Raw genomic sequence first — 22,269 nt, 5'->3', positions numbered from 1 at the left:
TAACATGTTAATACATTCATATTTATATACTGTATTTTTATCCTTAATATATTGAAATAATATTTATAGAATAAAAGTGACTGCATTATGATTCTGTTAAAAAATTTGGCTCCATACCTTTTGCGATACAGTTCCCACTGATCTCTTTATAGTTCCGATCACACGTGCACTTAAAGGATCCTTTAGTGTTAGTGCAGTAGTGAGCACATGAGTCAAACTGGAGACACTCATTGATTTCTGAAAGAGAAAAATACAGAGCTGAGGTCAATCAGTTATGATATGATAATATTATACTTTAGTATTATTGAAAAAATAATAATAATAAAAATTAAAAGCCCCGGCAGCTGCATCGCTCCGCTTCGTTTATTTGCACTCGAAGATGGCGCGGTTGACGCGTGTCCAGATATACAGCGGGCGGAGGGCCGGCATTTGCCAACAAGAGGTACACTGCAACGATGTTTTCATTTTCCCACCAGATAAGCAGTGGCCACGACCCATTACTAATGAGGGAATTACAGAGCAACTTAGCACGATGGCATTTACCATCGCACGGAAGTAGTAACTACCCAGCACAAAACCATTAACTGTAAATCAGACTTCAGGTTTGGGAGGGGTTGATTGAATAATAACAGCCATCATCTCCTAAGATGAAAAAGGCTGCATGCAGAAGTACTCACATTCCTAGTTTTGTGCCCCTTTTCCTCCTTGTCTTCCCGGCAACAAAAGAAACATGATATAAACTCCACTGTTGCGGGGAGCTACCGGACCACTTTGCACTAGCTTTTTTGAGTGTATTACAAATATAGACTAGAGTTTAAAATATACATGTAGGTTCTCCATTTTTCAAGCCAGGCCTGATTCAAATATTTTTTCCCACCACACCCAATGTCCCTGAATGCTTTCCTGTTGAGTAACTTACCTCTCTGCTGTATACATCTCTGCAGCTCCTTTGCAGGATATACTGTAACGCTCCCTATATCTACATAGCTTTATAATAAGATTAGAAACAGGGGTTGCAGCTTCCTACTTGAATCCTACCATAGCCAACATCTTTGAATGTACTGCAGCAATTGCAAAAAGTCGCTTTGAGTAAAACACATTATTATTATATTAATGTTAATGAAAACATGTTATAAAAAACACACGTGTGACTACAAACATATTGTTGTCACATGTGTATTTTTATGAGATTCCCTTTTCTGAAAAGGCATTTTTGTTTTTAAGGCTTAAACGGTGGCCCCAATAGATTTAATTTAAGCACAGTGAGAAGCTACAGTAGAGTGGTACGTTTCTCAAGCGTCGCAAACCGATCCTTTAACCTCAGTTTCTTGGTATTGATCTCCAACTACTTTATCAGGTGATGTCACTGGTTGTCACCGTGATGTGAGCTGCTGATTCTATCCAACCTATTTCAACTCCTCAACATACACACACCGTGTCGTGTTTGTTATTGTGTGGACTTGATGACCCAGTTCAAACTTTTTGCATTGTTGAACTGGGCTGACGAAAGCACGCAGCATGATACACTACCTTCACACTGGCCGGTCTTTTGGTCTCTCTTGAAGCCAGGTTTGCACTGGCATATGGCATTAGCATTTGTTTGATTACAAATTGCATCCTCTCCACATGTTTTTTTTTTCTTTCCGCACACATCTCCGCTGGAAACTGGAATTAAAAGACAGGACTTTGATTACACACCAGAGCTCTCCTTTGTATCTCAGACGCCTGCTGTGTGTTGCCTTTTTGATGTATGAAAGCCAAGAGGGCATTATCTTTCCTCTTTTTTCCATAAATCACACGACACACCTCAAACGTGACGATACATATATTACCATAAATAACCAGGCGTCAGATCAAAAACATCAATATCGCTGAGGGTCCTGATAGGGGCCGTCGTGGCATTCTGTCCTTTTCATCTCTCCCCCCGGAAGAAGCTTTGATGCGGATGCTGGTGCCAGCGGGGGATGGGATGGGGCGGGGTGGGGTCGAGCGGGGGTGGGTGTAGGGGGGTTGCTACGTACAGGCCTTGCAGTCTTGCTCGTCTGAGCCCTGGTCCCCGCAGTCGTTGAAGAGGTCACACTGCAGCTGGGCGGGGACGCAGCGCTGGTTGCTGCAGGTGAACTCTGTCTTCCCGCAAGGCCGAGGTCTGCCAGCCACCGTCTCTGCTTGGGTACACAAAGGCTTAGGTTAAGGAATGTCCGGGCGAACTGGTGAACCTGGAACCAAAAAAGGCAACTGGAAGAGGGAAAGTCCAGGTTGGGAAAGTAAAATGTTTTCCCCATCATTTTAGTCAATCTTCTTGGATTTACTAATAAGCCCAAACCAGAGGTATAAGAGTTTTTTATTTTACTATTTGAACCTGGAATGATCAGGCACTGCAGATAACGCAACACATCACCAGACCTGCCAACCTGAACGCATTTTCTGTACCAACCACACAATTCTTAGTCATAATACGCATGTACGATGCATATTTTGCATTGTAATTTAATTACAAAAAACAATCAATCAATACAAAACAATACCGTACATTAATTTGGTATTTAAACTACATCCCTCACATTGGACCAGATGCTACGACTTTGTGATTGTGCTTCTGTAACCCCTCCCCTTCCTCTCCTCTCTCTCTCAACATCCACTGACACGCAGCGCAGCGGTACTTTATTATCCACAAGGCGTAACGCTGAATTGTGAGGTAAAATGGGAAGAGGGGGAGTAATAATCAAGCACAAAACGTGACCGTAATGGTAGCATATAAAACGTGAGATACACCGATTGATCAGCCGGTGACTGGAATCAGCCGGTTATCAGCTTGATCGGCCATGATCGGTGACCGGCTGATCAGTGTCTGATATATACGATTCTGAGCTTGTCAAATTTCTACACCCGACACAGTGCTCCTGTACTCGTACTCGTGAAAATGCTCCGATACCCAAACCGGATACCAACGTAATGTAACATAGTTGCGTAGTTGACGCTCAAAAAAGAGAGCGAAAGAAAGAAAATGTCGGCTGTTTGGAGGTACTTCAAGGTAAATGAAGAAGATTAGATACATTTTATTAAATCTATTACCTGACAATATTCCAAAATTGTGCGGACTGCATATCGCTGTCACTACTGTGGAGCATCTGCTCTGGTTGTTCCTAGTGAGCGAGTTCTGCTCATGATGAAAGGTTGAACTCTTTTATTAGACTTGGTTCTTGTCGAGTCAGTGAATAAAACGAGTGATCTGATTTGGTTCAGTTGGTTCTGTGAAAGAGACCTTCATTAAAGTTTGGACAGGACATTTCCATCTTAGTTATAAGTTGTGTCCTACTAAAACTCAATGAGAGTGACATGTTGCATTAACTTGAAACTTGGTGACAGTCCCATATCCTATTTATTGGAACTGAGTGACCGTTCCACGTTGTATTTTTATCTTATTGGAACTCAGGGATTTAATGTTCCATTATTGTTCCATAGTGAATAATAAACAATAATAAACACACAGTGTCAAAATCAGCAATCTCAATATTGTGGTAAGTGAACATTGCAGCGGTAGTCTGTATGTGCAGCTGTCAGGCGAGCGTGATCAGATCACGTGATGTATTTGTCACTGACGTACAGCAGATATACCCAATGAGACCAAATGATAAGAAAATTTGATTTCTCCGATCCAGATATAAACTCAAAATGATTGGACGACAATGTAAAAGATATTTAACATTCAATGGTCTATTTTGAACACACAATTGAATGAAAATCGGAATTGGCAGGTCAGACTTTTAAAAGATTTAAAATCTGAATCAGCCAAGAAAATTGCAATCGGTGCATCTCTTGGTAAACACGTTAATGCAGATAATGCATTTCAGGCGTATATCCTAATATATACATATATAAATACATTTGTATATGTAGTTAGCCGTAGTAGCACGCATATGATGTGATTAGGCTCATTACGAGATGGCTACAGTGTGAATAACCGATGGAGTAATTTAACTGCAGTAACTCAAACGCCCCAAAGACGGCTATTGTTACACTATTGTTGAGTGAAAAATATTTTCCCACAGTTGGCAGGTCTGCATCACGATACGGCTTGAATGGGTTATTTTCCACTCACTGTTTTAACGGCGAGGTTTGTTTCATGCACCAAATTCTCACCACACTCTTCCTCGTCCGAGTTGTCTCCGCAGTCGTCAATTTTGTTACACACTTGGTCCGTACGTAGGCACACACGGTCATTTCTGCAGCGGAATGGCCTCGTCGGAGGGCAGGGAAGTTTGGCTGGGGACAAAATGCACCGCCTCGCATATAGAAATCACTCATGATCTATGAATGAATTACAATCACATCAAACCAGGGGGAAAAGTGAGGGGGCCAACGTTTCCACCCACCGCACATGTCCGTGTCTTCGTCGGAGTTATCTCCGCAGTCGTCTTTGCCGTCGCACACCCACGCGTGGAGTTTGCACAGGGTGTTGTTGCAGATGAATTCGTCGGCGCGGCAAAAGAAGGTGCCTGCAATCACACAGGCAGGCGACGTGAGTTTAACATCTCGTGGATGTTCTTTGAGAACCTGCAAACTCATTAACTTTAGTGGATCGTTGAGAGGCTGGAAGATGATAGAGCATTTCAGGGGGTAGTTCTGAACATCAAGACTCCCACCGCCCCCCCCCCCCCCCACCCCAACACCAACTGCCTTTTGCTAACGAAGCCCAGCGAGAGTGACTTTCACTCTCAGACAGCGAGTGTAACCGGTGAACCGTCGACGGTAACTGGAGGCATCCCCCAATATGGGAGCCCATGACGCGTATTCTGATTGGCTGAGGCCAACTCCTACCCTGACTGCAGTTCTCCTCATCACTGTGGTCCACGCAGTCAAACACATCGTCGCAGTGCCAGCGCCGCGGGATACAGTGGGCTCGGTTCAGACACAGGAACTCGTCCTCCCTGCATTCCTTCACACAGCCGATCTGTCCATGTGGATAAAAAAAAAACTTTTTGCGACTTTAGGTGAAGGCAACATTAGGTGCTTTAACCCGCGACTCATATTTTACCATAGCATTTAGTGAGCTCTAGTCTGTGTGTTTGACGAGCTGCCGTCGACAAGGTGAGCTACCGTTGAGTAAGTGCGGTTTTGTTTCATTTGGGGAAAAAATAATAATTACAAAAACTTGAAACAAAAGGGTACAGGAAGAACACACTGACCTCATCTGAGCCGTCCAGGCAGTTGTCGTGTCCGTCACAACGCAGACTGGCTGACACACAGCCCCCACTGGCGCACACATACTCGTTCAGGGAGCACGAGGGGGCAACTGTGGAGCACAAAATAAGATTAGCTTGAATGAAAAAAAAAAACAGGACTGCCAGAAGCCCAAAAGCTTGTTACATCCCTCCTGATGTTCTGTTCTGTAAACTGATAGAATGTGAGTGGAGGGGGAGGCGTTTGGAGTTGAAAATGTGATGTGGCCTCTAAATATGACGTCTTCCCCCTGAGGACAGAGAAAGAGAGTGGTGCTGCTCTCTACCTGCTGCTGGATTAAGTGCTTTGGCAACCAATTGAAAATACTCAGCCAATCATCGCGGCTGGAGCTCGGCAGAGCCGATCAAAGTTGCGCCACTGAGGCTGAGGCGACTCTTAAGCTCTCCACAAATCAAATCTGCATCAGCTTCCTGTCAACCAAGAATCTCCTTATTCTCCGTAGTACACAATGTTATGTGGGTTAGTGAGCTCGTCTTTGTTGATTTCCCATTCTTCCAAAGTCCACCACCACACCTGTTCCCTTGCAGTTCCTCTCATCCTCTCCCGTCTTGCAGTCTTCTTGGCCGTCACAGAGCCACTTGGTGGAGATGCAAAGGTTATTGTGGCAGCGGAACTGATCATCTGCACAGCGCGCCTCGCAGTCCTTCTGTAGACACAACAGCACAAAGCAAAACTCAAACAGATGGAGGTTACCAGCAAAAAAAGTAAAAATAAATAGAGTAGATTCGCACGACAGTATTAAGACTTAGATTTGTATCCATGTGTGTCTGATAAAGTGGTCAATGGTCAAAAGAAAACCAATACTGCTTAAAGGATAGGTTCGCAATTTTTTAACTCATAGGCCATATTAGAACGTTTCAGGCAGTGTTAGAATGTCAGTTCCCTCCTTCAAAACTGTTGATAGAACATCCCAAACTGAGGAGATTTAGGGAGTTTGCTCTATTGGAGTGCCTTTAAGCACACTGAGCTGTAGCAGAGTGGTACGTTTCTCAATAGTAAAGCGGAATAGTACAGGAATCAAATGAAACCCCTCAAAAAGCTCACTTACATTCAAATAAAAATCACTCCATCACAATAAAATTATACTCTCACAAAACATCACAATTTGGAAGGCGATCCATACTGGCCATTGTGGAAAGCGGTTGAGAAAAACCATCACACTTTCCTAGTTACTCAATTTCAACTTTCTATCCCCCATTGACCCAGAAAGCTGGCTTCTGGGAAACACATAATAAGGGGTTAATGAGGGTTGCATTGTTATGCATAGAAGGGGGGGGGGGCGATTATATATAAAATCGGTGTGCAAATGTTTAACAGAGCAATAAATTAGCCAGAATAATGAATGGTAATAACGAGTCTTTGTCCTTGAATTATGCATCGTACAGTGAATCATTTCTACCGAGTGGACTGTTTTTTCATGAATCATTCAACCCTGCAAAAAATAGAAGAAAATAAATGCTATACCCCATGTATTACCAGATAATGCCGCATTTAAAGTTGATTTCTTTTCTAATTTAAATGGTGAAACATTTAATTATTTGCCGTCGTGTAGGTTTAGGCGGGTGTGGGCACCGCAAAACGATCAAGCCCGTTTTTAAGCAGCGCAAATCCAAATATTCAGGCATATTTTATGTTCTTTGTTTTGCTAGTGTAGAACGCAGTGAGAGATTATTCCACCAGCTAATTAATATAGGCCATTTCAAAGACATAGAGAACAAGGAACTTGGAGCGAAGAGCGGATTTTCTGCTGCAGATACACTGCAGATAAGTTATTTTCAAATATTTCACTACATTCAGTAGTGAAGACATTTTCACTCATATAAAAATTGAATGCGTTACTTCACTCAAGGATTTGGAAAATGGATCTATTACTCATGGGACTGATCGTCAGATCATGTAATCCAATGGAAACGCTCTGAATTCATGCCTGAAAGGCAGAGGAATTGACGACGTTGCGCTTCCGTCCCGCCCCTGCGGGTATATATCGACTTCCACTTCCTCCTCTTTTCTTACTTTCCTCAAGAAGAACCCACCAGGATCTCGTATTTCCATGTCTGCTTCACCTCTCGGATCCCATTATGAGTTGTGTGAAGCCAAAGGAGGAGCAATATTGGAAGACAAGCCCACTCTAAAATTCGCGTAGGAGCTGGTCCTGTTCACGACGTCAACTGTAGTGCTAGCCCGGCTCCCACACAGAACCACAGCAGGGGATATGCTTAAGATGGAGATGATGGAGATGGAGTCGTCGGACACCGGCGAGGAGGAGAGCCTTCCCAGCTCCCAAGCCTATCCTAGAACCAAACCCCCTGAGGCTGCTGGAGGCCCAAGCTCCTGGAGGTCTCCCAATGTACGGCCAGCAAGTTGGGCCTCCCCACTGCAGCAGTTGCGGACACACATGTGTCTGTGTTGGAGGGAGAGTTCTATGCCAGAGCCCCCGCCAGGACGCTCTGTCCATTCCACACTTCCCCAAAGTGTACCCAGAGCTGTCGAATGGTTGGGAGAATCGCTTTTTGGCACACACACCAGTGAGGGGATTTGAGGCCCACCGCTGTGTGGACCAGGCCCGGGAGCTTTTAGCTCTTCAGCACTTCCTGCCAGCCCAGACCAATGTCAGCCAACACGTCGGCAATAGCAAACATCAATCACCAGGGCAGGGTCTGGTCCCTCGCCCTGTGTCAGATGGTGAACCGTTTACTGCTGTAGAGCAGAGCCTCTTCTCCCTCCAGGCGGTCCACATCCATGGCTGACTCAACCATGGGGCAGACCTGTTGTCCAGGGGGAACCCCCAGGAGACAGACTGGCACCTTAACCTCCAGGTGATGGCGGAGATTTGGAAGCGGTTCCGCTGGGCAGAGGTGGACCTGTTTGTGCCCGTTGTGGTTCTCCCTAGGGTGGGACAAACCACTTTTGGGCGTGGTTGCTCTACTCTTTTTCCCTGAAGCACTCATTCAGCTGGTGCTGGACAGGGACAAACTGGTGCTGCAGCTGGTGGCCCCTTATTGGGCCAGCCATTTGTGGTTTGCCGATCTGTGTAACATGAGTGTGGGGCCCTGGTGGGAACTCCCCCTCGGGCAAGACCTATTCACACAGGCTCGCAGAAGGATTTGGCACCTGTACCAGGGCCTCTGCCGCCTTCAGGCCTGGTGCCTGAGAGGGAGAAGCTCCGAGCTTCGGGTTGCTCAGATGTGGTGATTGCCACTATAAAGAGAGCCAGGGCACCCTCTGTGTGCTCCCAGTACTCACTGAGGTGGCTTATTTTTGCCCAGTGGTGCGAACAGCGAAGAAAGGCCCCCTCTGACTGCCCTATAGGGCCAATGTTACAGCTCCTGAAGGAACTGTTTGCTGAGTGGAAAGCATCCGCTACACTAACGGTCTATCTGACAGCTATTTCCGCATATGATTTGGGCTTGGACGGCTTCATGCCAGGTAGTCATCTGCTGGCGTCTCACTCTATGGCGTGCGTACGACGCCTGCACCTGCGCCCGGACATCCCTAATCCCTACTTGGGACTTATTGATAATCTTGCGGGCTCTGTCAGGGGGCCGTTAAAGCCCCTACACGTCGCAGACATCAAAATAGCTTCTCTGAAGACAGCCTTTCAGCTGGTGCTCGCCTCGGATGAAACGGGTAGGCGAGCTGCAGGCATTGTCAGTCCACCCATCGTACATACAGTTTGAGGGTGGAGGTAATAGAGTGGTCATGCATCCTAATGCTTCTTTTGCACCAAAGGTCATTACCACTCAGTTTCAGAGTCAAGCCACTGAGTTGGCAGCCTTTGGCCTCCACTGCCTTTGGAGTCATAGGAGCAGGAGAGGCCCTCAGGGCCTGCGCGCACACTCCACCTTGGGCCACATTCAGAAACGGTGGCGCAAGAGGAGACAGGGACAGCGTTGTTATATATATATATATATATATATATATATATATATATATATATATATATATAAATCGGGCATATATATATATATGTCGGGCAGAGTCTTGGAGCTCCCCTCATATGTTTGTGCGTTTTTAAATGTTGTACATTACTTGGTGTGCTCTGCCACATGCCGTGTTTGGTGCACAGATCTAAGGATGCAATTGTTACAGAAAGTATCCCATAAGCATTTTTTCTCACATGTTCACTGACATGTCTGGGACGGACACGCGAGGGTATGTTTTTACGTGAATCTCCCTTGGGTAAATTGATCGCGTATGGTATATGATGGTATATGGTCCCATGATGGTATATGGTCCCATGAGTAATAGATCGCAGTCCCTGCTATGGGGGACGTCTAGGTTGCATAGGCAACCATGGTTCCCTAAGGAGAGACCAGATCTATTACTGTGCTGTGGTACGGTGACTTTCCGAGGCGCTCCGCATCGAAAAGAGGAGAAAGCGGAAGTTGAGCCGCGATATATACCAGTGCGGGCGAGACGGAAGCGCAGCGTCCCCAGTTCTTCTGCCTTTCAGACTTGAACGCATGCGCAACGCTTGAGCGTTTTGATTGGATTACATGCTGTGACGATGAGCTCTGATGCCTACGCAGCCTAGATGTTATTTTAACCGCAAAATAAATTGGATCTTTAAGCCTGCAGTTTACCTTGTAAACATTATTTTGTATTTTTTACATTTTTGATACCGAACTTAGTCGTGACAAGGGATATAATATCACAATTCCTAAGTGAGACAAAGGTGAGTGCTGAGAACAAAGCTCCATGGCGGGCTGGTGTTTTGATACGTTATGATACGTTGATGGAAATGTATAATAATAATAATAAAATAATAATGTGGCAGTTTTCAGGACCCTCGGACACAGAGAAATAGGCAATGGAATTGAAAAGCACCAGTTTTATTGTAAAGAGTGGGTAAGTTGGAACAAGCCTGGTGCAGGGCTCCTCTCTTGTGTGTGTGGGGATGGGGGTTTCACCTGTTGCTTGTTGATTCGTCTAACGAGTAACAGGCGTACAGCCACACTGATCCTGGGCCCAATTACCTAGAACCAAGACCAGTGTGGCTACTCGAACAACACCACCCCCACAACAGAAATACTTTACCGATATTGAGGACATTGCAGATTGTGTGCATCTGTTCTAAAATATGCTAAGTGATAAAACCTTTCCTGATGCAACTGTTTTCTTACTTAAATAAAAGTTAATTGTAATTATTTTTACCATTATTATTGGTCAAATTATTATGATTACCATTACTTTTTTGTGGATTCAAAAACATGCTTGGCCTTTTTTTTTTTTTTTTTTTACTTCTGTCTAAAGCTGTATTGTCGGTGTGCTCTTGTCATTCTTATAAAAAATATTGTAATTTATTTTACCAGGAATAGATGCAAAATGTGAAAGATGTGTATTGCGGTAAAGCTATCTGAGAGTTCAAAGAACTGTCATGGCTGTCTGGTGGCCCTCTAGAATTAATATGCAGCAGCCCACCAAGCAGGGTCGATTCTTTGTTATTCCTTGTTTCAGAATCTACTTTGCAAGTTCCTAAATTGGGCTTTGGAACGATTGACCATAGGACCATCATCCTATTTTACAATTTCTTTCACCCATGTCATTAAAATTTTAGTAGGTCCACTTAGTGTGTTCATAGTGCATGCACTCAGTTTAAAAATTATATGTGGTTTGTTTGACAAAGAATGGCTCATCTTCCCATTCACCAGAGCAGCCAACAGAACAGATTAGAGATCAGATCCCACAGGAGAAGAATAACCCTGGTTGTTGGGCTGGTGACGAGGCAATAATTAATATTTTATCATCGCATTTACAAGAATTTTATCATCGCTATACTTGCTGTAGCTCCGGCCGCTGCTGTGACTTCTCACCTGAATCAGTGACTCAGATTCTCACACACACACACACACATACACACACACACACACACAGACACACACACACACACACACACACACACACACACACACACACACACACACACTCCGATTCAAAAATGGATCTAAATGAGAATTTGATTTTGAACTTCGAAATCACAAGCAGGTTCACGATTCTCCCCGTATTTTTGTGGTTAATATTGTCCGACACGGCCGCCATATTGGGGCAGTCAAGACTGCGGTTCCCTGCTGCGAACCGACTTGGAGTTTGGAAACCTGTGGTCGGATCCAGACTGGTCTGGTGCGCCGCATACCTCAATGCACACTGCAGAATCCTGACACCCCTAACACACACACACACACACACACACACACACACACACACACACACACACACACACACACACACACACACACACACACACACACACACACACACATACACACAATGCTACTGATACTCCCCCATGGCCCAATTGGATAAAAACCAGCGTGGCCCGCCCACACCAAACAATGGATGCCGATGGGGCATGAGAGCAGCCCTAACCCTAACCCTGACTCAATTTTCAAAGTTTTATAGCTTTTTCTGTCATATGAATGACACTGATGAACACCCAAAATAAGTCTATAGGCTTGAGATCTAATGTACATGTTGTACAGCCTTTTAATTTCAAAATAAAAGTTGTTTTTTTATTTACATTTATTGAATTCCAAAGAATTAAAATCTTTTAATTTTTACAGACCTCTTCATGATGAGTGTTAAACCCATGCACAATGAAACATATTGTGGAGGTAAAACTGTCAATTTTGTCATTTTGGACCCCCCCCCCCACACACACACACACACACACACACACACACACACACACACACACCCATCCCTAACAAAGTGGGGTGGTGAGCAACATGAAACTCCCGGGCTGAAAATGAGTCCCAATCCAGCCCAGATCACCGGAATAGCTATAATAATTTTGATCGTATATGACAGTTAATCTGGCAATTTAATGAAGTGTTTTTAATTGATATTATGAAAATGATGTGTCGTGAGCAAGTTTCTTGCGAGCCTGACAACGGGATATCGACAGTGGCAGCTCAACACTACTTAAGACTGTGAATATGGATGTGGTTCAGCTCTTGCTTTCAATTTGGTGACAGCTTTTCAGCTCAGTGATGTATTTTTCTTATTAATTGCCAAGTGAAACCGCTTAATGAAAAGTAGAGATTTCCGTGAACTTGTGACATTAACCAGAAATTAAATGACGCACATCCACTGACCTCTAGCAAACCCAGCAGGCACACTGAATTGCAATTGGGGCTTCAGTGTGCTTTAAACAACTGGCTGTAAAAGCAAATCCGAGTTTGCCAATGTTTAAGCCGGTCACATTCCATTAGGTTCCAAGCAGCTATCCTATTATTGGTGATGAGCCGATCAGATTCCACTTTGATGCTAGCATGGGATAACCTAAACTGTTGGTTCCAACTATTTATAACTGTGCATAGCACGACCTTACCGAACGCTTTACTATTGAGAAAACCACTGTATTTAAAAGCGGTCCAAAGGGCCAAACGAAAACATTTTTTTAAATAATTTTATCTATGCGAAAACAGGAAACTCACAATATTGTCAGACAGACTTTACATGCTTTGCTGAAAGAAAAAGGAAGCAAATCCGGGCTAACATTAGAGACTAGAGACAGAAAGTTGCGCTTCTTCCTCCTGACAGTCTACTGTAGCCAATGTTACTAAACCGAAAATGAGATTCAACGTTCTTTAAGGGCTTAAGGTGATGTGATGTGTGCAAACTATGATAACTAAACTATATACAACACAATACAATACAGCAAAGTTATATAGATAATTAGAAAATATTATTGAAATATATATATTTTTTAAATTGATCTTTGGGGAAAAGATGGCCACTGCACCACTTCAGAACCATGTCATCTTTTAGGGGTTTCTGCCCAGGCTCTTTCCAGCGCTGGGCGAAACCTGGTTTGCGATCTCCTCAGCAACACCAGATGCCAGAGTCTTACCACATTCGGTCGGGTGCGGCATCCGATGCCCAGGCAGATTAGGGCATATTGACTTGGAAGATCTCCTGATGCGGGCCGTAAAGCTACACTGTCAACAAGGCGTTTAACCTCATTCTAACCCTCCCAAACAAACAGGGCAGGGTGAGAGGTGCACAGTTAAAAAGATACGGGAAAAAAAACGACAGGAAATCATTCAAAAGGTTATGCAACCTTAACCAACGGAAGGAAGTTGTGTGTTACGTGTCTGGTTTAGTAATGTGTCAAAACGGGACAAGGTTGTTCTCCTGTCTACAAAGCAACTTCTTTATATTTCCCCTCCAGTCGCTCGAAAAAACGTCTCAGTTCTCGCATTTGTTTATTTGTGGCACTACCACATTTTTGATGCCAGGCGGGAGGGTTCGTTTCACTATTTTTTGTAGTCGTGGTTACGTCGAGGTCTGTTTCAGTGATGAAATCTTCTGACTCGGATCTCAGAAGTTCATGAACTCGGGAGGGGAGCGTCAAGGCGGGGAAAGAATGGGAGAAAAGAGAAATGAAAAGAAAAAGAAGAAAAATAAAAAACTGTCACGCCGCGACGGTACCTCGTCGGAGTTATCGCTGCAGTCGTAGTCCCCGTCGCAGCGGAAGCGAGAGGAGATGCAGTCCCCGTTGGCGCAGGTGAAGTCCTTGTGAATACAGGTGACTGGTTCTGAATCGGAAAAACAAACAAACAAACAAATGAACGAACAAACCAACCAAAACAAAGACAATAGATGAAGCGTCTCACTGGCTAATTCCATTTGTAGCGTTAAACAGCACTCCAAACGGAAGCCCATGCTAATACCTTGGCAATAGCAATTTGTTCACTAATTATAGTCATATTTGTGCAAGAATCTGGCGAGGCTCCATCAGGATGTAAATACATTCACAGCCATTCTCACGGCGGAGGGGTGTGTGGTGAGCTGGTGGTGGTGTGTGTGTGTGTGTGTGTGTGCGTGTGTGTGTGTGTGTGTGTGTGTTGGGTGGGTGGGTGGGGGTAGGGGGGGTGGGGGTTGTGTGTGTCTGTGGAGGTGTGTGTGTGGGGGGGTGCGACGGTGGCTTTGCTCCCCAAAGCCAAAAATCTGGCAACGCCCATTGCACTCATTTAGAGCGGGGCCCTGTCCCCGAGGACAGGATATTAGGACACATACAAACAGCTGCGTCAGATCCGGAGTGACGGGCCTTCCTCTTGTTATCGTGGATTGTTAGCCGACTCAGGACGTGTGTTATGAGCTGTGCTGTGAGGGGAGGCTCCCAGCAGGCATTGCAGCGCAATTTGATTTGCAGCCGCCTCGCTGTCTGCCTGCCCACCTGCTTAATTCCTCACTATTCAACACATGACTGGGCTTTATTTGCATTTTAAGTGACGTTAATAGGTACAGGGGAATATGCGGCTAATAAATCACACAATGCAAACTCATCACAATCTCCTACGCGGCGTATTATTGCACGCACACGGCCGCAGATGTACGCGCATACAAGTGTGCTTATTCTGTGGGGAGAAAAAAGATAAACGAATTATACTGTATACAAGCAGAAAATAAATAAATAAATAAACTAGATGGGGTGAACGGTGTCTTTGTGCGTACACAAGTTACATTCTGGAAGTGATGATGGATATCTCACACACACACACACACAAAAAAGGGAAAACGAGATGCTGGGAAAACGTTCAAGTTGAAGAGATGGTATCAACGTATCGCGATTGTATTCCCACAGACGTGACCAGGGTAGACAGTAATAATGTGCGCTTTATAAAAAGAAAAAAAAAAGAAAAACGAAAAAACCCGGCTGCGTCACTTTGATAGCGAGAAAGTTTTGCTGCCGTAGACACAGACAGGAGTGGGGTTGGCGTGCGGGGGAGGGCGGGAGGAAAAGTCAGGTATCTTCAAATGGCTGTGATCACTCGCCGCCTAAGTGCATGTAGGATGTCAAGAGGCAGCGTAACTAACAAGCGTCTTTGACAAAAAGAGAGGGAAGTGTGTGTGTGTGCGTGTGTGTGTGTGTGTGTGCGTGTGTGTGTGTGTGTGTATATGTGTGTGTGTGTGTGGAGGGGGGGGACTCACTGCAATTCTGCTCATCCGAGTTGTCTCCGCAGTCGTTCTGGCTGTCACACCTCCAGTGGTCTGGGATGCAGTTGTTATTCTCGCAGCGGAATTCATGAGGTCCGCAGGTCTTTTCATCTGTTTTTGTTTTTTTGTTTTTTTTTGGGGGGGGGGGGCAAACAAACACGCAGATGAAAATGACTTCAAATAAACACAAATATTAATAGCGGGGCGCGCCTGTTATCATATCGTGTACATGTTTCCCCACGCATAATTACGCTTTCCTCAGGGTTTCTCCAACTTTAAAACATGGCTGCATGATGGTTTACACCAAAAGGATGGTGATGAGGGTCAATATAGATAGATAGACAGACAGAGAGAGAGGCAGATAGACAGACAGACAGACAGACAGACAGATAGATAGATAGATAGATATAGACAGACAGACAGACAGATAGATAGATAGATAGATAGATAGATAGATAGATAGATAGATAGATAGATAGATAGATAGATAGATAGATAGATAACCCCAAAGAGCAGCTTGAGAGAGCCTAGGTAATTAGAGACATTTCCAAGATGAAATGCTGCTATCTCTACAAAAAACAAAAGAGATAAAAAAGTAGATTGATACCTCCCTTTTTAGCTGCCTGTCCCACTTAGCTACTTCAGAGGGGAACGTTGGCCGAGTTGGTTCACTTTTCACGTTCCTGCACTGTCTTAAAGCACAGTTTAAGGATACTTGATTTGCGCATTGCCGGCTGACTTCCCGGGCCACCGCACACTGCGGAGCCTTTGATTTGTTCTGTTGAACAAAAGCTACTCAAGGTTGTTTACCTGCTCCGAAATAAATTGATTTGACCCAGTGTGTTTAGTGGTGATGAGTGGAAACTCAGCAGTCTGTGTGTGTGTGTGTGTGTGTGTGTGTGTGTGTGTGTGTGTGTGTGTGTGTGTGTGTGTGTGTGTGTGTGTGTGTGTGTGTGTGTGTGTGTGTGTGTGTGTGTGTGTGAGTGTGCGGGGCTGGTTGTATGTCCCATTTCAAGTATCATGGCTCTTGCTGGCCTGCTAGCTCTAACTGACTGCGGGTGGATGTCCTTCACGCCGCTCTCCTCAAGACATCACAGGAGAGAGAGAGAGAGAGCGATAGAGAGAGAGAGAGAGAGAGAGAGAGAGAGAGCGATAGAGAGGGACGAGAGTGAAACCAATAAATTCATTTCCTAATCAGTAGTTGCTAATCAGTTTCACTGCGGCCTTCTGGAAACTGGCATACAAGTGGTCCTTGAGTGATTTATGATGAAGTCTTTGTTTGTTTGTCGGTGTCAGACTCACCGCAGTTGGCCTCATCAGAGCCGTCCGCACAGTCAGGGTCCTCGTCGCACACCCAGAGCTTGGAGATGCAGTGCATGGAGGCCTTGCACTGGAACTGATCCGGCGAGCAGGTGCTCTCAGCTGTGGACGGCACAGGAATGGTTTTGTTTAAGCTGGAACCAGATTACCTGTTTTGTTTTTTTCAGGGCTAGTCTTTCTAAAATCCTTTGTGTGTGTAGATGTGGATGGCGAAGCCAAAGAAAGGAGAAAGAGGGCGACTACCACAGCATGGAGCTGTATGGCATCCGTCTTTGTTCTGGTGTCAAAATATTGCAAGATATTTTGCCTCTGGCAAGAATCTCACGGGAAGACACATTCTCACGAGTGCTTGAGTGCCACAGAACTCCACCCGTCTGTTCTCCGTCTTTGGACTGGTGCTGCTCAAAGACGACAGTTGTTATGTGGGTGTAGAGCAGACTGAAAATCTGCAAATGTCAGTCGAGAAATGTGCGCTGCTCAGAATTGTCGCTGTTGTTCACAAATGAAAAAAATCCCGTCACGTGGACGCGGCTTTAGAGAGAACGAGAGATTAGAAAATCTCGTCGAAATATTGAAATGTTAGGAAAATCCCACACCCCCCAAAAAAACAACAACAACAATAAAAAGACAACCTTGGAGACTTCCCCACTAGTTTAGGTCCACCAGGACCCACCCAAAGCAGACGTTTGGCCTGAGAGCCAAATGTATTGTACTAGGTTTTCAGTCCCTTTACATTCATCATTCCATTTTATCTCCGCTCCCGCTGCCCTAATTGTGAAGAGTTTTTACTTAAGTAAAAATAGATAATTACTAGCTCTTAAATGAATTGTAATGTAATGTAATGTAAGTATTAAAAGTAAAAGTAGCTTTAGATACTGTAGATATAAAAGTGAGCTGCTTTTGATAGATATCAATGAAATTCCTGATTTCAAGAATGTAGATAGATATAAATCCATATCTAATCCAATCTAGAAATCCACAAATCCAGAAATCCAATACAAAATGAATATAAATATAAATCCAGGTGAAATAAAACACTAAAGTTAGAAATGTAGTACAGTCATAGATGTAGTAGAGATTTGAAAGGCAAAGGGAGAGAAAGTCCAAAGTCTTTGAAACTCAGCATACTCAAGTGAGTTTGGATGCCTGAAAAATGTACTAGGGAATTGTACTTTGTTATTTTCCACCACTAATATTATATGATTTCATTGCGAAATATAAAATGCACGAGCCTACACCCTGACCAGTCTGTGGGCCGCACGCCACAGTTTTGAAACCCAAGGAGCGAGAACGGCGCTCGCGGGAAAAATAAAACCCTCCCCACTAACACAGAGCGGACATTTTAAACAGTGCCGAGTTTGTTTGAGGAAAGTGCATTCATCACCGAGAGGGCCCCCCCCCCCGCCTGATTCGCCTTCACCTTAATTAGAGCTTTGCCGACTCATCTCTTATCCACCCGTCCTCCACCAGCCCCTTTGTTTCTCCCTCCCTCCCTCCGCCGCCAATTTAACCTTCTCTCCCAATAACGTGCAAGACGAATATATGGCAGCCTGAAACACTTGTCGGAGGTGCGATGCTCTAATGGGTGAAGTTACATCATATCAGTGAAAATTCTGTTCTCATCTGCAGTGCGATTCAGCGATAACTAACCCCCCCCCCCCCCCCCCGCGCCGCCACCCGCCCTTCACAGGAACGGGATAAAACCAGGGCCGCCTTCTGAATACCTAATCAGCTACTGCATATTGTTAGAGGTGTCTCGTGTCTCTAAAATGGATCCAAAAAACGCTGCGGTAATTTGCCTAGCATCTTACTGAGAGCGAAAAAATAAAGACCTGGTGGAAATTCCATCCCATCATGAAAGCAGATAAGTCGTCACACCAGGGACACGTCTGAGATGCTGTATCTGAAGGTAATACGTGGGGGATCCTTACGGCAGTCGGTTTCATCCTCTAGGTCCCCGCAGTCGTCCTGGCCGTTGCAGCGCAGGTTGAGGGGGATGCATTTCTGCTTCCTGTTGCACTTGAACTGGCCCGAGAGACAGATGTACGTTTCTGGAAGACAAAAATGAAAAAAAGTCATCATCGCTGTGCTTTCTGTGGCTTCCTTGAGTTGCCGCTATCTCTCACTAATTGTCCAATGTTGCTCATACGGTCTTCTCAAAGGAAATGTTCACTGAATGTTTATTCGAGGACTCACTAAGGTTAAACAAAAGATTCATTCTGGCATTACAAAATTAAATTTAAGGACTTTCATGTACTTTTTCAAGCACAATATTTTTCAAGGACTTCAAGGTTTTTAATGACTTCAATGCAAAACAAATGAACTTTTCACTTTTCAATGTAATCTCTAAAATATGAGTTAGTCTGAAACTCATTGTCCATTATTTGTATATATATATATATATATATCTATATATATGTATTATATTATATTTATATATATATTCTCCAAATCCACCATTCAATTTAACTTTCGATTTTATGGTCAGGATTGGATTCGATCTTCGATTAAAACATATGCATTTTATTTCAGCACTGACGGCTATGCCATCGTTACCGCACTTCTCTAATCTTTTTTGTACCTAATTCTACTCATCATATCACAGCACCATTTAACTATTAATTATTATCTTATCTTGGATATCACAATCCAAATCATATCCATAACGTTAACTACTCTTATGAAGCGGTGCGTTCTAGCACTTCTCACAAGCTGCCGATCTCTATTCTGCCCGCTCAAGTGGACATATTGTAAAATATCGTATTTTACTGAATTGGAGTGCACTTTTTCTTTTAATTATTAGAAGGCGCAAGCTGCGAGCTCTGGCTCAAGCTGCGCCGCCCCCCCCCACCAAAGAAAAGCTCATACGGGAGGAATCGCGAACCTGCTTGTGATTTCCTTATGATTTCTCATTTCCATCAATTTTCTATTTCAAATCGGAATCCCGACACCCCATATATATATATATATATATATATATATATATATATATATATATATATATATATATATATATACACAGTATATATATATTTCAAGGACTTTTCAAGCACTTCTACTGTAAACTGAACAGGACGGTATGTTTAAAGTCCTGTCGCTCCAAACGCACATGCGTCGGCTCCTCACCACAGTTGGCTTCATCCGAGTTATCGCCGCAGTCGTTCTCCCCGTCGCAGATGAAGGGAGGGAGCGCACAGAGGCCGGTGCCGCACTGGAAACGTCCCGGTTGACATTTGAATTCCGCTGTCGAGGAGGAAATCAACAGCGTCGTATCTTACAAATGCACATACAGTTGCCGTGTGCGGATAGAACACACACTCAATTCACCGCAAACTTAAAAGGGAATGCCAAAGCTTAATTGGAGAGTCTCCCAAATGCACTTGGAACCCCCCGTGGAGGAGATAAACTGTGCAGCAAACCCTCCTGGTACACTGCAAGGTAGCTCACCCATTTCACTTTTCTGTTAGAGCTAATAAGTGTTACTTTTTTCATCATTGATTTTATTATCATTACTTAAATTTACACAAATTTAAAAATCAAGGCAGTGGGGATATCAGGGAATTAATTCATATATTTTTATGGAAATATCTTATCACGTAGTTTCAAACACTCAAACACAGGTTTTATCTGTTGGGGGGTGGAGGTGTGCCTGCAGGATGGCTTCTACCAGGAGGGACAGTTGGCGAGCTTATCTTGGTTGTCATCTTTCATATATGTTGTCTTGTCATGTTAGAAATACATTTGAAAATGTATTTTCCTCAAGTTTCATCAACTAACCATGATGCGGTATCATAGTTACGTCAATGTTATAAAGTCGCTTCTTCTTTAGGTTGTAAACTATACATTTTATGAGAAGGCTCAGAAGAAGTACTCTGCTTCTGCCTCCAAGTAACAAAAGAAAACAATAACATATCATTTGGACATTTTAACGAGATCCAGGTGAAAGTGTATCAATAATTATTATTATGATGTAGTGTGTCATAATGTGTACCATGGCTGATTCTGGCATCAAAATGAAATTCAAGGACTTCCAAGTACTTTTAAACACCAATTTTTCATTTTCAAGGACTTCATGCAAAAAAAATATAATCAACTTTCAAGGCGTGAAATTGGGTATGTAATGTAATGCAACCTTATTCTCACCACCCGTATATATATTTCATTACTCTCATTGTCATCTACTTTTATAAGTGTCCATTTCCAACCATGCTGGATTGGCTGTACATTCCTGGAATAATCTATGTCATAAAAGTGATTCTGGAGTGATTCTATTTTATTACCTTATGATTTCAATAACAAACCAACCCTGTAGTATTGAGTTTTGTATGTAGAGAATTTGAATTTATTTAAATTAAAACAATTTTTTTGATTAGATGTTATCATTATTTTTACTCCATTTCTTTCAGACTGTTGAACTTTTTTTATGCTAATTGTTGCACCAAACCTCACTGGAACAAATTCCTAGTATATGTTAATGTACCTGGTGAATAAAACTTTATTCTAATCCTGACTCTTTGATGTCAAGCGATAGAAATGATTTTTTTTTCCCCGTGACAAACACATTCCTTTTTCAGATTTTAGTAAAATCTGAAAAATCCCCCTGAGCAGAGCTCCACTCAATTTTTTTTCCTTATTTCAGGGCTTTAATTTTCAGGATCCAGCATCTGGATTCTACAGGCACTCACGGCAGTCGGCGGGCTCATCCGAACCATCGCCGCAGTCATCAACGGTGTCGCACTTCCACCAGAACGGGATGCATTCATCAGTCCCGCAGCGAAACTGCGACGCGCACACACACACACACACACACACAGAAAACACAAAAAGAATTCAAAGTCAACATGAAAACATTAAGGCTCTTCAAAGCACGACATGCGGCACCTTCCCGGGGAGTTGTGCCACAGGAGCATGACAGCAAGAGAGCAGAAATACGAGGAGCACTCTCCGGAATTTTGGGGGGGTTTTTTAGAAAGGGAAACAGATCAATCGGAACTAAAAAACGAAACAAAAACAAAACATAATGGCAACAGTTGAAATAAGCGCTCAGCCGTGCGAGTAGCACTTTAGCTACCTGACTGGAGGTGCAGTTGGAAAGGCAAGTCTTATTGTCCGACGCCAGGTAGAAATTAGTCGGACAGGCGCACTTGTGTTCGCCGCCCGGGGAGAGAAGACACAGGTGGCTGCATCCTCCATTTGCGACCTGACACTGATGCTTAGGTACTGTACGGAGAAGTAGAAAAGCAGGGAAGCACGCATTAGGCACGCTGCCACTTGTATTCATAGCATAACAGAGCGCATGGCAGAATGCCCCACCTTCCGGCTGCCGCAGCGAATGGTACACTTTGATGGATTTGATGGCTTGCCAGGAGTTGAGGAGCTCCATCGCCTGCTCCCCGGTCGTCTTGTGAGCCCGTCGCAGCGATTTGGACTTCCCATCCGTCCAGTAGACAAAGTCCTCGAATAAGGTCAGAGCTATCACCCCTTGGATGTGATCGTACGACACTGGCAAGGGTGAAATGAGAGGAAACGGGCGGCGATTGAATCAAATATATCTGATTTGATGCCCGAGGTTTCGGCCCCATAAACGGCACCGAAAGTGCCGGTTACGTATCGCTTTGTAAATCAGAAGGGACACTGCGCGAGGTGTGAGGTGTTAAAAAGCAATCCATTTATCAACAGGGGTGTTATTTGATATCATTGACGGTAACCCTTCTTCAGTTCGACACGGGTAAAACCGTAAGGAGAACCGTTATTTATCGGGGTACG

At 44.0% G+C, this 22,269-nt stretch overlaps 1 protein-coding gene across 1 annotated transcript in view; it reads right to left on the bottom strand.

Annotated features, from left to right (window-relative positions):
- The window catches only part of lrp1bb (low density lipoprotein receptor-related protein 1Bb), a gene marked incomplete at both ends in the record, with an annotated part of 302,444 nt that overhangs the window by 30,798 nt on the left and 249,377 nt on the right, over nucleotides 1-22,269 (bottom strand). Inside the window, 16 exons of the mRNA XM_080019511.1 lie at nucleotides 118-237; nucleotides 1,531-1,665; nucleotides 2,022-2,162; nucleotides 4,141-4,263; nucleotides 4,374-4,496; nucleotides 4,819-4,951; nucleotides 5,187-5,293; nucleotides 5,755-5,887; nucleotides 13,675-13,781; nucleotides 15,178-15,294; nucleotides 16,486-16,605; nucleotides 18,435-18,554; nucleotides 19,630-19,746; nucleotides 21,189-21,282; nucleotides 21,575-21,723; nucleotides 21,817-22,005. Coding sequence (XP_079875637.1) covers nucleotides 118-237; nucleotides 1,531-1,665; nucleotides 2,022-2,162; nucleotides 4,141-4,263; nucleotides 4,374-4,496; nucleotides 4,819-4,951; nucleotides 5,187-5,293; nucleotides 5,755-5,887; nucleotides 13,675-13,781; nucleotides 15,178-15,294; nucleotides 16,486-16,605; nucleotides 18,435-18,554; nucleotides 19,630-19,746; nucleotides 21,189-21,282; nucleotides 21,575-21,723; nucleotides 21,817-22,005 — 2,028 coding nt within the window. The remainder of the gene's footprint in view (nucleotides 1-117; nucleotides 238-1,530; nucleotides 1,666-2,021; nucleotides 2,163-4,140; nucleotides 4,264-4,373; nucleotides 4,497-4,818; nucleotides 4,952-5,186; nucleotides 5,294-5,754; nucleotides 5,888-13,674; nucleotides 13,782-15,177; nucleotides 15,295-16,485; nucleotides 16,606-18,434; nucleotides 18,555-19,629; nucleotides 19,747-21,188; nucleotides 21,283-21,574; nucleotides 21,724-21,816; nucleotides 22,006-22,269) is intronic.

This window comes from Zeus faber (assembly GCF_960531495.2).
Source record: "Zeus faber genome assembly, chromosome: 18".
Classification (NCBI taxonomy): Eukaryota; Metazoa; Chordata; class Actinopteri; order Zeiformes; family Zeidae; genus Zeus; species Zeus faber.
The sequence above is the reverse complement of the archived record's forward strand: the minus strand, read 5'-3'. Positions and strand labels throughout refer to the sequence as shown.